The 19446-nt window shown below is 35.9% G+C and overlaps 1 protein-coding gene across 3 annotated transcripts; it reads right to left on the bottom strand.

Annotated features, from left to right (window-relative positions):
• Window positions 1-382: 382 nt before the first annotated feature.
• On the bottom strand, window positions 383-17771 carry LOC132271195 (serine/threonine protein phosphatase 2A regulatory subunit B''beta-like). 3 transcript variants are annotated; one of them, XM_059772502.1, is made up of 14 exons: window positions 17126-17240; window positions 14493-14663; window positions 12222-12464; window positions 11956-12061; window positions 11769-11868; window positions 11555-11660; window positions 11239-11329; window positions 7210-7351; window positions 6583-6730; window positions 6369-6478; window positions 3153-3309; window positions 2422-2547; window positions 2207-2351; window positions 383-868 (listed from the first exon to the last, which is right to left on the bottom strand). In XM_059772502.1, the coding sequence occupies exons 3-13, from the start codon at window positions 12363-12365 to the stop codon at window positions 2217-2219; spliced, it is 1365 nt and encodes a 454-aa protein (XP_059628485.1). In that variant the 5' UTR covers window positions 12366-12464; window positions 14493-14663; window positions 17126-17240; the 3' UTR covers window positions 383-868; window positions 2207-2216. The 3 variants fall into 3 exon arrangements, with proteins under 3 accessions (XP_059628485.1, XP_059628484.1, XP_059628483.1); XM_059772501.1 differs by lacking the exon at window positions 14493-14663 and having other exon boundaries at window positions 17213-17771; XM_059772500.1 differs by lacking the exon at window positions 14493-14663 and having other exon boundaries at window positions 17126-17771.
• Between the last annotated feature and the right edge of the window lie 1675 nt (window positions 17772-19446).

Consider the following 19446-nt stretch of genomic DNA (forward strand, 5'->3'; position numbering starts at 1 on the left):
CTTATTATTTTCTTTTTTATTTTTTACTAACATTATTTTGAGATCCTATCTATACTACCACTATTAAGTTGGAAATATAAATCAAACTTCTAAAGTAATTTTGTCGAAGCTCAGACAACTCCAACAAACATAATTACGAAAGCAAAAGGATTGTAATTACGCATTTAGGTACTCAATATTGTAAAAAGAAAAAAGAAAAAGAAAAAAGAAATCAATCTCGAAAAACAGATCTATAAAAAGAGACTAAACCAGTACCACTGCACGCATAGATTGTTTTCCATTTCGAAAACGTGATTATGAGGTTACAATAAAGCAATCATTCCGAATAGATATACTGTGGACTATTCAAGTCATCACAAATATAAACTAAAAAACAAATATATACACACATCCAACCGAAGCTACATTTTTATATTATATTCCACTATATATATATATTATGATACAATAACAGAGGACACAACAGTCAACCATTCACCAACTGATCCCTCCATAAAAAAACGTTACGATCACCAACAAGAACTTGAGACAAAAAAAAAAAAAAAAGGTGGGGAAGAATCAACAGAAGGTGCTAAACATTGAGATCTTCCCTCGACTGTTTCTGATTAATCACCTGTCATCAACTAGCCCATCTCACCAAGGCCTTCGGCATTCTAATTAGAGGCTTCCACTCGAACACAGCACTTTCAACTCTTTTCCCGGGTCAGACTACCATATCCACAGATCACATAAACATCTGACTCGAGTAACTTCAGAATTTCTCTCATGGGTTGAAGACGTTTGCTGATAGTCTACGTCCCAGCGAAATTGCCGTTTTGACATCTAGTTACCAGCTTGCAGTAAGAACTTAAGGCTCCTCATAAGACACCTGTAGTTAGAGAAACAATTAAAAATTAAAAGAGAGAGTTAAATTTTCTAAGGTTTCAGGAACGATTAATTATACAAGCACAAATAATATATTACTCATGTTTGAAGTAGGCATCAAACTAGTATATATATATTTTTTGAATATTCAAATTGCATTTCAATGGATGACAACAATAATAACTTATAACTAGATGCAAATAATGGAACAGCATGTGTAGTGTCTTTAATCACTATGAATTCATGCAAGCACTGACTGGGTGTAGCTCCTTTATTTAGACTCGGGTACAAAACATGACGTGCCTGGATATTCTTAAGCTCTGCAGTTCCTCAGTTTTCTCCAGGAAATCTGCAACACGCCTAAAAGGAACAAGGAGAATCAGATGATTTTAAGACATCTAGCCGTCTATTGTCCAGACATTGTCAAACTTATCATGTGACCCACTCCACCACATGGTATGTGTCCACCTTGGACCCAAACCGCACGGTTTTGTTCTTGAGTTTTACCCCAAAACTTCAAAAGGCCTCAATACCATTTGGGGATAACACTGGCACATACAAACACTTCAACTTCAGCTTACCCGGGCGATGTGGGATTGCAACCTGTAACTCACCCAGTGTCTCGCACCCGCATAAGTCGCCACGACCAACACCCCCCCCCCCCCCCCCCCCCCCCCCCAAAAACAAAAAAAAGGGGGCCCAACGTCCCCATTGGCACACTTCCGACTGGGCTCACTCTAATACCATTTGTGATAGCCCACTCCACCACATGGTATGATATTGTCTTTTATCCCAAAAAGACCTCATACCATTTGGAGATAGCAATAGCACATATAAGCACTTGACCTTCACCTTACCCAGACAATGTGGGATTTTGCAACCTATAGCTTGCCAAATGTCTCGCATCCGCCCACATAAGTCGCCACACACCACTTTTTCGGTGCTTCTGTAACAATCTTTTGTAAAGATGGACTAACAAAATGGAGATTCTGAATCTAATGTGACCTGGAGGTCATGAGATTGAATCACAGAAACAGTCTCTCTTCATGTGAGGGTAAGGCTACATACATCTGACCTACTCAGACCCCGCAATGGCGGAAAATTCAAAAAAGCCCTTAAACTTCCAAATACCAAGCTAATTCAAGAACCAGCTACAACAAAAATGAAAGACTAATGGAACCTCGCGCACTGGGCTAGCCCTTTATGCTTAGTCTATATAATCCATGAACCATATTGAAACTCTACCATCTTCACATTTGACTAATTTAAAGAAACTATACAATTGATGCTTAGTGTATATATTATTTTTACAACATACTTCAGCAGAATCTAACTACCTTACCTGCTACAACTTAAAAGGGTGCCTCGAGTGATTCATCCCAAACATCTGCACTTCCATTGGATGCAGCATCTTCTTCCATTGAAAGCCTAATATATTCCCTGTGTGCAAAGCGATCCCACTCTGTCAAGGTTGGATTCTCGCGCTCCTGTCACAAATACAATATTTTAAAGTATAAACCAAACAATTCTAAGAACAAATAAAAATGGTTCACACACCTGACGAATTAGGAATGGATCACGAGTTTCAAAGGCCATGAACTTGTTAAGGTTAAACAGGATATTGAAAACGCCGCCTGAAAGTTTACTACCTTTCACATCACGTAGTGTGAAGTAGCTCTCATTCTGCAAGCAAGAAAACATGAATATCACACGTCAATATTATCTACTGAAGATGACAGCCAGCTTAGCTGGGAAGCATGTCTGCCGCAACACTGCATGCGTTGGTTCAACTCTGTTCGAGAGATTGAACACCATCATCCTGCTAGCTTATCCCAAATGCAAATTATTACTTACTAAAGGTGTGTTTGGGGACATATTTTAATGAACAATGGTTCTAATGACCACATGAGCTCAGTAGACACTCCTCCACACTTCGGACTTTACACGACCAGTGTGCCATAGAATATTCTTTAAGCCATTGACAGCAGCTGTCAACTACATTCCAATCACTATAATATTCCCATGTATCTTAAAATAGAATGTAATTACCTGTCTAAAATATAATAGAAGAATTTTTAGGATTACACACCGTACACAAATTTACCTTCTTATTTTAGAGGAACGATTGATTCACAATGTGGCCGATACAAAATTATTGTGGCAATTATAAGTCATCCTCAAAACTATTTCCGAACTCACTTAAAACACGAATAGAAGAAAAATAATTAAAAATTATCAAAAGAATAAAAAATATAAACAAAAAAAATAAAAAGATAACATAGATTAACCTCTGGTCCAACCATGTCAACTATTTGACACAAAATATCCTCAAAGAGCATGGGTTCCTGGGCCATGCATTCCATTCGGTGCAACTGCTCCTCATAAAAGAATTGCATTTCATTCCTTGTTAGAACACCGTTTCCGTCCAAATCTATGCACTTAAACCTGATCAAGAGACTTTAATGTCAAGTGTGTACACAATTCAGAAATAACAATACATCAAGTATAAACACAAAAGGGTTTTTGAATGATTTCAGCAATCAAATCAATCACTCTTCTTATGATATTCTTATGAAGAAAACCAAGTGATACAATAAAAAGAAGAAACAGAGCATTTTAAATGTTAAGTCAAAATTGACCATAATTTTGTCTTGATGACTCTTCCTCATATAAAAGGTTACGCCATCTCTGAATACTCCCCTAAAAAGCCCATTTGACTTCCTAACCATACCTTCTTTTCTTTTCTTTTTGTTAGTGGTTCAAAATTCGTTATCTTTCTCATTCACTCTACTCTTTCACAAACGGATCCGATCAGAAATGTTTTTATGGGACTTGTTATATTTATGATACACATACAAATGAAAATCTTTGAGAATGAAATCTCCATTTGAATTATTCGCGGTCCATATCTTTTGTGCTCCAAGAAACTCAGTCTAGAAATTTGGAAGCATGGTTCTATTGCAGCCTTGATGCCTTATGAATATAGAAATTCCCTAAACACGTTATTAATTAAAGATATACTTCTTATTTTCATATACTTTTAATTTATAAAATTCATGAGGTTGACAGTACTTATTCAACACTCTCACATTCCCAACTGTACCCACTCCGACTCCACAGCTTTCGGCACGCAAGATTTATTACTTTCCCAAATTATATTAGTATTTTAAAAATCAGGTCCTGTTTTCCATATGAATTAAATCAGAAATAATATTATCTTCTACTAGGTTAATAAGCATACTGAATTTTTTGTTCTGAAATTTGCATGCAATAATGTCATGAAGCATTTGAAAGGTAGCATGTCATGTACTGATTTAGGAAGCATAATTTATGTCAGTGATTCTCTATTTCAAGTTTATGTAAGAAAACTGATAAGTGCTGATGGTGGCTCTTGGGGTTTTCAGCTAAATGCTAATATGTTCTGGGAACTTATTGGACCAAGAGAATCTGGTAAAATGCTCGGCATTTGACAGGGACTTTATCAATATTCACTTTATGGGAAAGAAGATAGAGAGAAATCATAAAACTTCTGAATGTATTGCTTCTCTTGGGTTGCAAATTCTTGATTTGGCAGACTAGCTGTTGTCTGGCGCTTCAGTCGCAATCGACCAATAAATAAGACTGATATATTCCATATTGGATATGTTTCTATCTTATCCGGACCAAACAGAAGAGTATCAATTCAGAAGCCAGTTGGGCTTCCCAAGTTTGTAGTGAATTGCCAGTCAAATGGTCCAGAACCTAATTCACTTTGAGCTTGCTAAGAAAATAAAAGCTATTGAAAAAGAATATCAATAATGGAATACCGACTCATTTGGTAAAGTAGAATATTTTTTGTTTTAATGCTGAAAGGATCATAACACTTCTAAAATATGAGCTGATAGAGGTTGATTGAACAAAATGATGTTGAGATTAGAAAGGATTGATTAGTGATAAGTCCATAATGTTCTAATAAATCAAAGTTCGTCATCCAAGTTAACGGTGAAGAAGAATTGGCTGCAACTGATAATTTGGCCATGTCATCATTGACCTAAGATGTAATCTGACACCTAGGTGCACACAAACCTGACACACATGCCAAAGTCCAGATAACAAAGTTGAAGACCATGAACCAGGAGTTTCAGTGGAATAATCGTATTCCATTACATTATATGTAATACATGAAAGCTTCCAATTATAGGGGTTTGAAATTATTCCTCCACAGAAATGTTGACTATTGCTGTAACAGCCCACTCCACCACATAGTATTATATTGTCCGCTTTGGGCCCGAGCCCGCGCGGTTTTGTTCTTGAGTCTTACCCCAAAATGCCTCATACCATTTGAAGATGGATCTAGCATATATAAGCACTTCACCTTACCCAGGCGATGTGGGATCGTGCAACCGTAGTCTGCCAACAAGGTAGCCTACCAGTGCCTTGCACTCGTCCACGCACACCCACCTACAAGGTCGCCACAATCACCCTCTCTTAGGGGGCCAGCATCCTTGTTGGCCACACTTCCGGCTTGGCTCTGATACCATTTGTAACAATCCACTCCACCACATGGTATGATATTGTCGGCTTTAGGTCCGAATCCTCACGGTTTTGTTCTTGAGTTTTATCCCAAAAGGCCTCATACCATTTAGAGATTACTAATCCTACATATATAACACTTTCTCTTTTCACAACCAGACGATGTGAGATTGTGCACCCATAACCTGCCAGTGCCTCGCACCCATCCACACACACCCGCCCCACAAGGTTGCCGCAATCCACCCCCGTAAGAGGCCCGACATCCCCGACGGCACACTTACGGCTGGATTAGGCTTTTTTACCATGTGGTAGAGTGGGTCATTACAATTACTTTCTTCATTTCAGAAAATTTGCAAGTAAAGAATTGTTGTAGTACTAACCGATGGTATAAGCAATTTTGACTGATTTAATTTCTAGAAATGATTAAATTAGATTTGAACATGAATATGACAGTTCAGTTACGTAGCATGGGATTGGTTACAAAATAATTGCTTTTTTCGTTTTATAAATTTTGCAATAAAAAAATTGTCCTGGTAATAACAGCTGGTACAGATTGTTTTGACTGATTCAATCTCTAGAAGTGATTAAATTAGATGTTAACATAAAAATAACGATTCAGTTAAGTAGCATGGGATTGATTATCTAATAATCACTTACACAAAGATGTGATTATAAATTTAAGACATAATGTCATAGGCTCATTAATGGGCTCTGGAAACCAAGGATTTATTATTTATAAAAGAAAGTCAAACTTAACCAAACATTATACATCAAATGTATAAAATCTTTATCATTTATTGTAAAAATTAGAGTTTTAATGGTCTAAACCAAACACAAACTCATCACTTAAAATTGCTTCAACTTTGCACAATGTCATGATTTCATCTATGTTGTCTCCAGAAGCATGCAGTAGAATAGTGATTCAACTACAAGAGACAACATCACATGGAGAATGATACGATATCCTTATGTTACAGAAGGCAGAAACATACCAGTATTCAAGACTAGGCTCAGATGATTTATCCTCCTCTGAGAGTATGAAGTAAACAAAATCTTCATATCCCATCTTGCCCTCAACCTTACTGGTAAACTTTCTTGGAACCTAAAATGAAATACAGTGGGAAAAGGGAAGAGAGGAGGTTACCAATGTTGCACAAAGCAAGAGGTTTGCCCTAAAGAACAGAAGCAGTGTCTGAATGCACAAACCTGGGAAAATATTCTATCGACGATCCTGTAGGTAAGAGCATGGTTACCATATCTGATAAGGTTCTCTTTATCAATCAAGAAATCATGATCTGTATCTAGCTCCCAAAACTTGCAGTAGATCACATAGAAGTGCTCATAAGAGAAGTACCTATAAAGAAATATGAGATGGAAAAGGAATTAAAAAAAATGGACTAATAACGTTCATTAAACACAATACTGGAATCGATATAAGAAGCATGCAATGCAAAGGAAATTACATATATTTTAAAAGAACGAAGTAATTTATCATATGTTCTCCGCAATAGCTTGAAACCTCGAAAAACTACAACAAATCTGCATGACAAAGTTAAAGTTATAAAATAGTGAAGAATTTACAATTAAGGTTTAATGTGATTGACTCATGTCAGAATAATCTTATAATTGATTCAGCATGTGACACCAAAAGTTTAAAAAACGACCCAAATTAGACTAGACTCTTATGTGAATCTCATAAAATACGAGCAGTTAGAACTAAGCAAGAGCCTTGCCAAGCTTCCAGCTTAATGTATACATTAGAAAGGTAAACCCAAAAACATAAATTTAAAACATAACTAAGACCGTAAAGGAAAATTCAGATGATATATCTACCTCAAAACCTTGTTGATGTCCTCTTCCTCGTCTGCATGTTGCATTGCAGCAATCAAGTCTCCCCGTCTTAGCTCCTTGAGGGTAAGACGATTATTACCCAATCTATTCACGTAGTAAAAAATTCTGTAGATCACAGTTTCAGCTGGCCAATAAAAATAAAATTATATGTTAAATGCATCAACGGGCATCTTCAACGGCACTAGAAATCGTGAAAAATAACTCTACACTTAGTAGTAATTAACCCCATGGGGGTTGGTAATAAATTTAATGCCCCCATCAACCAAAGACAATGCCTGCCTCCTTGCTTCGTTAAGAAAATATTGGAATGAATAAAAGTACAGGGAAGAAAAAGGCAGAGGCAATGGAATCTCAAAAGCACAACATGAAAACTACACTCAATATGAGCCAAATTTTTAATCAAAAGAAAAAAGAGCATATCATTAGTAAACTCAGGCTGCCTTGAGAATGGGAATTTTTCAGAAGTATGAAACATCATCCGTGTGTGTTGCTTGCTATATGGTTAGTATTCTGCTACATGGTTTTTAAACTTGATTTGCTCCAGGTATGTGAAGATCTTAGGCATAGAGATTTTGGTACAGGGTGAGATTCCCACAATCATTGCATGTACCAATTTTGTTCACAATGAAGCTGTAGATACACAAACTATATCAGAGAGATTCATAGTGTCGTCATTTTCCTAAATATAAGTGCTAGAATCTGTTGGCGAAATGTGAGTGACACTAAATTATTGTACTGGCTAAACGATGACCACTTTAAGTGAGAAATTTCTATGGGTAATTTTTGTTGTCCATAAGGTGCTAACTATGGCTTTTGTGCATCTATGAGACCTCCAAACCCGTATTCTCTTTCGTTATTTCCATATCTGCTTCGTTGTTATATAAAACTTGGCCTTGTCCTTATTTTTTTCAATAGACTCCAACTTCTTAGTGCAAAAAGACCTTAAATCACTTTTGAGAGTTCCATTTGAAATTGATCTGAAAACTACAAAGAAGGATTTTTGCTGCCTTAATTTTCTTCAGATTTTTATAATTGATTTTGAAAAAAATCAATTGACAATTCATTGAAAGAAAATACTAACAGTCATCAAACCAGAAACTGTCTTTCTTTAAAATGTTGCTTTTGTAGCTATAACAACTTACTGATTCAGGATCTAGGTCAAAACATAAAACTCATGTCCAGGTCCACAAATCCTACGTATGAAACAGAAATTCATCAAGTAACTAAGATTAGGTGCAGACCTATCCTTTATCAATTTGGGTGTCAAAGCAAACTAAGAAGTAAAGCCAGGGCGTCTTTTGGGAATTATGGCATTTTGGCCAGTCCATTTTAAACCAACTCTAGTTGGCAGGCTCATAGCAACAAGAAAATTGAATTGAACTTACAGTTTATGAGCAGTTTACTTGAAAGTCTGGTTTTTGTTTTGTTTGTGAATGGGCTGCTTTTTGGAATCCTCACTAAGCATCATCAACTTTAAGAAAAAATTCTGTAAAGTTTTCAAACAAGAATATCTCTATGAACTCATACCTCGGAAGAGAAATTTCTCAATTTAATATCCCTAAGCATTCTTGATTTGAAGCAGAAAGAAGTATTGCTAGCATCACATGGATGTAAATGGCATCAAGGAAGTAGTCCATTGTATCCATGGAATATGATGGGAGAAGAGAATACCAACTTCAGTAATCTTACAAACATTTCATGCAATTTGTTGTATCAAACCATAGATTTTCTTTCAAAATAATCCACTGGCTAAAACACTCGACAGAGAGAAATGTTTTGCTTACCGAGTATAAGTTCCGTGTTTGAACTTGTCGGTATGAAAGGAAGTAGTAATCCAACATTAAAATCGAGAGAGAGAGAGAGAGAGCAGAATATGCACCCATCCAGAATATATCGCTTTCTATCAAAATTGAAATTCTGATATGCTTGCTGGAGAAGATCAAGATTATGCCTGCAACTACACCTGAATTGAGATGCATCTTAAATGTTCGGTTTTAAAATACTTCCAAACTTACTTTTGGCCTCTAAATTTAGATAAAGTAGAACTGAGTTTGTTCTCTTCCAAAATGTTACTAATTAGAGGCCCCAGTAGCTCAGACAACCATATAACAAATTGAAACAGGACGTGTGATAATTTCCATATTGAGGCGGAGGAGGCAGATTATTGTGAATTGATGCTGCATGTGCATGAAGGATGAGGAGTCAGTGAATCATCTTCTTCACTGTCCAGTGGCTCTGGATAGTTGGGCGATGCTTTTGGGTTTGTTCAGGGTTCACTGGGTCCTGCCATATTCCATGGTGAGCATGCTTGAGGCTTGGAGAGGATGTATAGTGGGGGGGCTCAAGCCTGAGATGCTTGGAGGGTGGTGCCCAGTTGTTTATGGTGGGGCTTGTGGATGGGAGAGAAATAGGAGACCATTTGATGGAAAGGAAACTCTTATTGGGGTGCTTAAGTTCTATATTATTAGTTCTTTATTTTTTGGGGTTCTTGGGAGGAAATGTAAATTTATGGGGAAGTTAGTGGATTTCGTAGATGTGTCGAGAGTCTAGGAGCCCTATTTGGCCCTTATGTAGTTTTTGGGATGCGCTCCCCTGTTGAGCCCGCTTCAATGACACTTGCGAAAAAAGGGAAAAACCAAAATATCATTAGTTGAAATGGCAAGGTAAGACATTATAGCATTAGGTTTAACTAAAGCTGTGACCCTAGACAAAGCATAATAACAAACATGATTCATGTAGTTGAACCAATTAGTTAGAACAAGGAGTTATTAATTTGAATTGAGTTGACATGCTACTAAAGTCAACATCAGAGACTAGTATTCATAACCCTAATTCTCGCTCCCAACACATTCAGATGACAAACCCAACCCTAATTCTCGCTCCCAACACATTCAGATGACAAACCCAACCCCCCCCCCCCCCCCCCCCCCCCCCAAAAAAAAAAAAAATCTATGGTGGGTTCATTCAAAGAAGTTAACTAAAGAATCTTAATTTATAAAGGTTAAATACTCCCTCTGTCCCAAAAAAAAGTGTCGCTTTTGGGAAATATAACTTTTTAAGAGTGTAAATTTTTATGTTTATTATTATAGTGGTATGAAATGAATTCTCTAATATGCCCTTCTAAAATTTTGTCTTGACCCAGATTTGACCACTTCAACAAAAAAAATAAAATAAAAAAATCTTTGACTGGGAGCTTCTTAAATGTTGGCGCCAACTGTACAATGTTTTTAACTAAAAAAAAAAAAAAAAAAAATGGCAATTACATACAAATTCAAAACGAAGAGATTGTATTATTGTAATTGCATTGGACTTTGAGCTAGGACACTTATTTTAGGACAGCCAAAAAAGGAAAGGTGGACACATTTTTTGGGACGGAGGGAATAAAATTTAAAACATGGGTTTTAAAAAATTATTCTTAGCACCCATGTTTGGGAAGTAAAAGGGGCTTCTTTCTTGATCTTTTTAAATTTGTTATGCTTAGCAGATGTTGAAAACTATTCACTGCTATTTTCTTCTCCTGTTATGCTTAAAAGAGATGGAAGGTAGTTCACTATTTCTTTCTTCTCCTGTTTGTATACATCCTATATGCACAGTAAGTGCCACTTACTGTCACAATATAATTTATATTCTTTATAAAATAACTCAAAACAACCCAAATTATCTAAAGCCCAAATTACGGACAAGAAACTTCAGCAGCTAGCCTATTCTAGTTTAACAAGTTAGTTAGACAGATTGAACAGACTGCAATGCCAAGAGCAGTGTTGCAACTTAGAACTAACTCAACAGTTGCAAATGAAAATAAGAATTTACTATATTAGAGTACATACTAATCCCCAAAGAAGAAACACAATAAACATAGTTCTGATCATCTGTTTCTAGAGCATAAACAGACATCAAATTTCTAGAGATCTTGATCCTTCAGATGTACCGGTCATAAGAACCAAATGAGTGAATACAATCGTATCAAATTGAGGATGCAAGCAAAAATCTACCAACTCGTCGTGAACATACCGTATCTTTCCTGAAATTCAGGTGTGTTCTGTAAGAACTCCAATCCTGGATGAGTTGCCAGTAATTCTTGAAGCAGGGGTTTGAAGTCACCCTATTAACAAGATGATCAACATTTTGAAGACAAAATTTAGTTACTAATCCACAGAACATAGCTTTTGATACCAGAAGTTCATTTCTGATAGTGTTCTAGCCTATGAAAAGATTTCACTAACATGAAACCTTCTATATATCTACGGTGCAGTAATTGCATCATAGATTTAGAAAACAAATAACAAACAAAGGGGAAAAAAATGAAAAATGAAAAAGAAAAGAAAACCTGAGTAAGGTATTTGAGATCCGGCTGCTTTAAGATTGTAAATATTTGAGTAGCTAAATCCATCGTCAACAGGTTGCCATTGATCCAATAATGAACAAATGCATCCCTACATAGTGTTTAGACAGAGGAAAAATATGAACAACTTCTAATCAAAACAACAGCAACAGCATTGCACCATAAACTGCTGTCTTTAAATTAAGCAATAATCGCTTACCTGGTCACAATGCCAGTGCAATTGATGTCAATCTTCCTAAAAAGAGTGGTGGAAAAGAATGAAGGCAGCTTGCAAATTTCCCTCACAACTAGTTTAAATTCTGACCAAAGGAAGAAAAAAAAAGGTAATAAATAAGGAGAAAAAAAAAAATCTCCTTTTGATAGAAAATTTTTATGTTACATCTCACCATGTATATGTAGTCCTTCCATGTGACCATAAAAAAACTGATTGATTCTAAACAAACATCGATCTCTTATCTCATTCGGTGGTGGACAACCATTTTGAAAGTAAAACTGCAAGCATCGCACAAATTCAAATAAGAAGTTCAAAACCAATAACCAAAAATACAAGTATGTTAAAAACTAAGCATAAAGAAAACAAGCACTTGAAAAGTAACAAACTAGTAGTATAAAGCCAGAAGAGCAAAGGAAAATCATTGTAAATTCTTCGAACCTGAGGTATCGGTTCTCTTACAGGCTCACTCACTAATTTTAGAGGAGAACCTAAAGCAGAAGGACCCGCCCTCTGTTTTGCAAAGCGAGGAGAACCGGATGAACTTCTTGGTGAAAGAGGAGGAGTACTGCCAGCAGGAAACATGGAAGGTAATGAATTGCTTGAAGCAGCTTTTGGGCTAGAAGATGTTCCAGGGACATTCAAGGGAGCACCTGCCTTTGCATTGTTAAGCAAAGATTTAACCTGCACCAACAGAAAGATAATTCTAAATAGTTGTTTTTCTAATATTTCAAGACAGAGGATAAGTTAAAAAGAAACAATATGGAAAGAAAATCCAAGAAACAGTTTATAAATGCATAACATTTTCATTGCAAAAAGTGAACTCAGGCAAGGAAGTAAGGTTCTAGTTTACCAATAGCAATGCCACAGGTTTCATGAATGATAAACAGAGTAACTTACACCTGCATCCCCTAAGATAAGTGTACATTACAATTTCCTGTCTGTTTTTGAAAATTACACATACTTCTGTTAACATTTAGATTTCTGTAATACCCACTTTGCGGTGATGGGATTAACAAGATTTGTATTGGCGCTTATTTTCCTGTCTTGAAATATTGGAAAAACAACTATTCTAAAAAAGAAACTCCCTCCGTCCCAAAATAAGTGTCCACTTTTCCAATTTTATCCGCCCCAAAATAAGTGTCCCATTTGAAAAGTCAATAATGTACTATTTTTTTATAGTATTACCAATTTAACCTTCTTGCATTGAACCTATAAAAAGTAAACCATCACATCACTATGGACCCACTAAGGATAAATTTGGTAATTCATTCACCACTAATACAATAGAAATAATTATAAAAATCATTCTCTTAAAAAGTTAGATTCCCAAAAAGGGACACTTAATTTGGGACGGATGGAGTAGTAAATAAGGCAGCTTCCTAATTGCACAGAGAGAGAAGAGGGAATAAAATTCAGAGAAGGGGAGAGAGAGTTAGAAATTCTCCAAAAAGAAGCAGGATTTGACCAATACTCTAAATCGGCATCAGCCAACTTCATCAAAATACGGGGGCATTCAACAGCAAAAATGAGGAGAATGGGCTGCTGAAATTCAAAAAGTTTTCAATGGAGGAGGGTTAGTAGGTGACTTCAAACACTGCAAAAGCTGCAGAGGAGAATATCTTGATGCTGAAAGGCATGCGAATTTGCATGCAGGTTCAAATTAAGATCAAGAAAAATGCAGGTTTTGATTAAAATCAAACAACACCACCCTGCCAATGGGAACAACCAATAGAAGGCCCACAGCCGCAGCTTCACCTACAGACATCAAGAACATGGGAGACAACGAGAGAGGACCTTTTGCTATGAATAATTCAAGTGGGTTTTCTGGTTCTCTCTTCCATCTTCACCTGTGACCTCATCAAACCATAAGCCCACAAACTCTCTCTAAAACCACCATTTCTAACTCTAAAACCAACTTAGGCTTTTGTTCTCTCTTCAATTTACCCAACACTACATACTAAACAACTAATCAAACTCAGAACCATCTCCTTAATCTTCACTGAATCAAGTTTTTCATCCATTTCCTTCTATTCCTGCCCCTTTTTCTTCAAAACCTCCTCCTCCCCTGGCCTTGTCTCACCAGCGGGGTTGGAACCCTTGGGCTTTGCTTGTGCCCCTGAGCCATTTCACTGCACATTATGCACCAGTAGTTCCGTGGATGCAACTTAAGGGGTTGGAACCCTTGAGCTTTTGTATTTCCTAAGTAAACAAAGTTTGAATAATTTTAGAAGTACGCTTAAATAGTTACTTGTTTAAATGATTCTAAGTTATGCAGCAAGAGTTTAAGAAAATCTAATACTCTCCACTGGAGTAACTCATACTTTGGAGTTTGTGCAGAAAGAATATTACACAGTGACAATTCGTAGGAATGGAATCGAGGTTCTGATAGAGTTACGCAAAGTTCGCTGATCTAAACCTAAAGAGGGGGTTAATTGGTCTTATAGAACTAATTTGAGATTTCAACAACTTCTCAAAATTAAAATTACTTTAATCAGAAATTGAACACAGAGGATAGAAGATAGTAAAAATCCAAACAATCCACACCAATAATAAGCAATAAGAAATACTGCAATGGACACCAAACTTTTATGCGAAAAAATCTAAGCGCGAAAAAACCACGGGACCCAATCCAGGCAAATTAAAACCACTATATGAGAAAGAGTTTACGACATAGGTTAACATATGCTACCCTAAGAATCCCCTAGTTACCTCTTGACACAGAAGACTCCAAACTTTCCCTCTAAAATCTCCAAGCAGTCCTTCCGCTCATCAACAATATCCGTTTCTCAAGAACCCGCTTCTTAGTGATTCAATCTCAACCTCAAGTCATCCAAATTTCAACCACAGATGGTGGACTGAAATGTTGTGTTAAATTCTTCCCTGTAGTACGCAACTACAGATGTCAACACATGTAGATTACACTCACCAACTAATGCAGATGATGAATGCAAAGAAAACTAAGATGCAATCTCAAAGCTCACTATTATCTGCTCTCTATACGATATATGAATTATGCATGATTCTACCCTAGCATAGTGCTTAAATAGCCAACAAAGTAGTATAGAGAAATTAAGGTAGATAGAGTTTAAAACCAAGTTGTAAACTGTTTTCTCAATATGTTTGATCGACAACATTCCAAAGGCCTTCGATCACTACTTCCATGGATCGAAGTATTCTGTAGTTTATACTTGGAAAAAATTTTCAACAAGAAAGTTTTTTAAAAAAAAAAAACAATTTAGATTGAACCATGCAAATTTAGAAATCAAAATAAGACTGAACCATGAAAATTTAGAAACCCAAGATATGCATGCATGATCCTTACTTGTGAGTGCATCAATGTGTCAATTTACCTTTATACCCTTATAGATGAAGATAGACAATTTACCATTGGATGTAGCATGAATTCCATCTTCAACCATGGGAGGTGACTAATACTAACAAACTTTTGAAAATTTCTAATCTAAGCTAGAAATTAAAACAAAAGCTACAAAATCAAGTTTAGATCTACAAAATTTTACAACCTAAGTCCTAGGGACCAATCACACAGGATTGCAAGAATATTACATAAATTTTCCGATGAAATTATAAAAAAAATATAAATATAAATAAGTAGGTATTAAAGATGCCTGCAAACACCCTTGGAGACTTCTTACCCAGCTTTCTTTTTACTAATGGTAAAAGGAACTGAGCCTTTTCTTCTCTCTCAACTAAGCCAAAGTTGGAAATTTTATGTAAAGGATAACATTATGACTACAAATTTGATGCACTTTAAACTTTACTAATGCTACCTAAATCTCTCTTGATTGTTGCAAAAAAATTGGACTTGCGTTCTCTTCCCAAAACCATGCCCGTCTACGTAAATTTTTAATCCAGAAATGTAATTTGAGCTATTAATTACTTATTTAATCAGTTTTCATATACAAAGTTACAACATGACCTATTAGTTTCTTATTTAATCAGTTTTCATATACAAAGTTACAACATGAGACAACAATCAAATATACTATACGAATTCTAATGCAATATAAGCAAATATAAACACAAATCAACCAATGTAAGCAAGCAGATGAAGTAATAACAAGAATCACAACAAGTTGTGTTAGAAAAGAACTTTGAATAATTTTCTCTTACTTGTAAATGCAAAGGAGGAGGTGGAGGTAGGAAAAAAAAACAATTAATATTAACCCTAGCTAATCCATGACCAAAATGTTTGTCAAATCAAGCAGGCTGTTACTATTCAAGCTACAAACGTTAAAAATTCACCAATTAACTAGAATATAAACATTGAGCACCCATTACAAACACAAAAAGGAAGCTTATAAAATCCGTAATATATATGTGTGTTTGTGTGCGTTAACCTATATATAGAGAGAGCTTTTACGAGAGAGTTGAGACTAGACTAAGATGAGACACTGGCTATAATTATCATTAAATTGAAGATTAATCATATAACAAACTATGCCAAAGAATAGAAAAATGCACGGCCTCGATTGATCAAATCAAAGTCGCTGAAAAAAATGAGTAAAAATGATTATCATCGTGATGTAATGGTGGTTTATTTTCAAGTTGTGCTCTCGTGAACAGAGAATAAGAATGTGGAGGGATATGATGGTATGTACCTGACCAAAAGTCCACTGCCATATTGTTGACAAGTGACAAGTACTAGTAGCTTTGGTGGGTCGGATTCAAGTACTAAGTTTTGGCAAGTTTACAGGCCCATCCCTCCCAATACTATTGGAACTGGGGAGCTAATACAGGTTCTACAGAAATGAAATGTAAGATTCATGCTTGTTAAATTCCTCATTGTACTGTTTGTTAACTTTGTTTGAAGTTGAATTTTGATTACTCCTGCACGGCAATTCAGATCAAATGGGTACTCATAGTATTTGAAGAGAGATAGCAGTATAATCAGATTTTGCACGGATGATGTCAGTGCTTCCCTCATCTTGGTTTCCTGCCGTCAAAGGACTCTCAGGGGGTAAAGAGTTTTGAATCTGTAGAGTTGATGGTAGAACGAGAAACAGTGATCGTCCTAAGTAAACCTACCAAAGCATAAAACTGGGAGTGGCCACATTTCTGTCACACTTATACAAAGTTGACTAGTGCTGCATTACATTAAGTTGGTATACACCGGATAATCCATTCGTCATTTTGTTTTTCATTTGTTTCAATTTTATTCATGTCGTTGCTAAGGATCAAATGTAAACAACACAATTATGATTCGCAATCACAGCATTCCAATAAACAATTAAAACAACACACTATAGTGTGAACCGAAGCAATTCCATTTCTGATATGATGCAATGAGGAAAATCATATAAATGTGGCATTGGGATAGTTACCAATAGAGCAGTCTCGGGAAGTGAAAGCCACTGCTCAAACAGCTTCTCAGCAATATAAGGGTTTGAATTAATGGACAAAGGAGATACCTCCGGGAGCTGCAGCAATTCAGCGTCAAGACACGCCACATCCCCATTGAAATCCATATCCATAGCAACCCCAAATTCAATATCTCATCCAATAAAAAAATATATATATTCAAATACAATCTTCAGATCTTGAAAACACTGTCCACAACACTAAACAAACAACCATAGCTCAAGACGACCCACTTCATTCGAATTCGAGTTCAGATCATCAAAACCTAGAATTTCAACTTGAAAAGCTTATAAATGTGATCACTATCAGAAATTTCAGCAGATTTGAAGCTCTGAAACTACTGAGAAGTGAAGATTTCGTCAATTGAGAATTGAACTTGCAATCAAATATGCAGAACCGATTTCGAAGGACGGAGTTTATAGAAAACCACAGATTCAAATTTTACCAGGAGTCGGGAGAATCCAATTTACAGGGAATCTGGCAGACCTAGAAACCTTCAAATAGAGAGAGATTTGATTGAACGAAATAGAATGAAAGGAAAAGAAAAGGAAAGGAAAGAAATTTGATCGAACGATTTGCAAGGAAAGGGAAGGGAGTAAAGTGAATAATAATTGACTGAGAAGTCAAACCAAACCTTAAAAATTAATAAAACCCTCCACTCCGACTAAAATCCACAACTTCAATTTTAATCCGAATATCTTTTCTTCAAGTTCGGTAAGTCTAGTATGGATTTTTATTTAATTTTTTTTTTCTTTCTATTTCTACAAACTAAAAAAACATATGTCCCGAACATGGAGACACCTAATTCCCGATTGTGAAAGCGGGAGCGAGTACAAAGAGTGTAAAAACAGTAAAATTTAAATTGCCCGTAGTGGGATGGGAAGTAAGTGTGTGGAGCGCAAGATCAGATGCGCACGCAAAAAGTAAGAGCGAATGCGCACGCAAAGCATAAGAACATCACCCATTTAAAAAAATTATACGACTTAAGGGCACACCACAACCATTTACCCATTTTAGCATTTAGCGCCCTATCAATTGCAGCACCGAATAAGATTCAAATTTTAGTTGATTTGATTAAGCAAATCAGACATGAAATGTTTGAATTAACAGTGGGTTGGTCTTGAATTAGTTTCATAAGACTAGTTTTTCTGTAAAGTTCTGAATTTTTTCTTGTTTTAATAAATTAATTTTACTTTCCAGAAGTTTGAACTTCATCCCCTTTATAATTTTTATAAAGTACCTTGACTTGCCCTTATGGTAAATATAATAATGACCCAATTGCACTAAATTCTTTATAGTTTAAAAAGTTACAAAATACTCCCCTCTTCTTTTTCTTTTTTTATTGGATCCAATTGGACAATATTCTGAAAATGTGTTTGTTTCAACTTTAAAAATATACGGTATAAAACAAAATTTTAAAAAATGGCAGTTAGCAATAGACAAGGTATCTAGTCCAAAACCCCAAAACATTGGACAGCACTAAAACTCATTTTGGGCTCTAGGAGCCAACATTTAACACCACAGAAATGAAAATGGACTCACAGTGTGACAAATCCACCTTTAAAAGCTATATGTATATGTCTAAGTTTTTCTTGAAAATGGCAAAAAAAACTATGTAAGCAACCAATTAAGTAAAACAATCTGCAGCAAACACATAGGTACTAATGAATGAGAATATCCCATGGTGCCACAAAAACAATTCTTGCTTCGAAACATACGAGGCCTATCATTTTACAGTTGATTGCAAATTTCTTCCACTACTCAGCACAGCCCCCTTCATCTTGACTCATAGTTGTTAAAGGCGCGCCTAGGCTCTAAAAAATCCCCATGCTCGTCAAAACTCAGCTAGAGCACCTCAACCTACTACGGACCAGGCCCATTCAATCAAGGTCACATAAAACCCTCAGGCTCACACTTTTTAGTAGATTCCAGGCCAAGAAAAAGGCGCGTCTTGTATCTTTTAATCATTTATTCATATCATTTTCTTTTACTTAATGACTAGTAATTAAAAGGTTCTATATCATATATCTTATTGTTTAACCTTCTGAAATATTTGACAAAGTTCATAAATTTATGGTTCACTACTTACAGTAACTGCAATTACTGATTATGAATATATATAGTAATATATGTTTAAATATGCATTATTATATACACGCGCCTTACATCAATCAGGCTCACGCCTTATACTGCTGAAGATGCAAGAAATTCATTCCCTCTTTCTCTCTCTAGAATTATTACACTTCAACCCAAAAAGATCCCCCTCATTTTCCATTCCTTCCCT

The sequence above is a fragment of the Cornus florida genome, unplaced genomic scaffold (assembly GCF_030987335.1).
Source record: "Cornus florida cultivar Cherokee Brave unplaced genomic scaffold, ASM3098733v1 CherokeeBrave_3.0.0_Hap2_Chr08, whole genome shotgun sequence".
Classification (NCBI taxonomy): domain Eukaryota; kingdom Viridiplantae; phylum Streptophyta; class Magnoliopsida; order Cornales; family Cornaceae; genus Cornus; species Cornus florida.

What these genes read in the sequence shown, in the direction of transcription:
- LOC132271195 (XM_059772500.1), bottom strand. Translation starts at nt 17,275, where the DNA reads ATGGATATGGATTTCAATGGGGATGTGGCGTGTCTTGACGCTGAATTG. An exon ending in TGCACTGGCATTGTGACCAG is followed by an intron (nt 11,661 to 11,768) that starts GTAAGCGATTAT and finishes AACACTATGTAG; the next exon opens with GGATGCATTTGTTCATTATT. An exon ending in GAGCCTAGTCTTGAATACTG is followed by an intron (nt 3,310 to 6,368) that starts GTATGTTTCTGC and finishes TCTCTTGATCAG; the next exon opens with GTTTAAGTGCATAGATTTGG.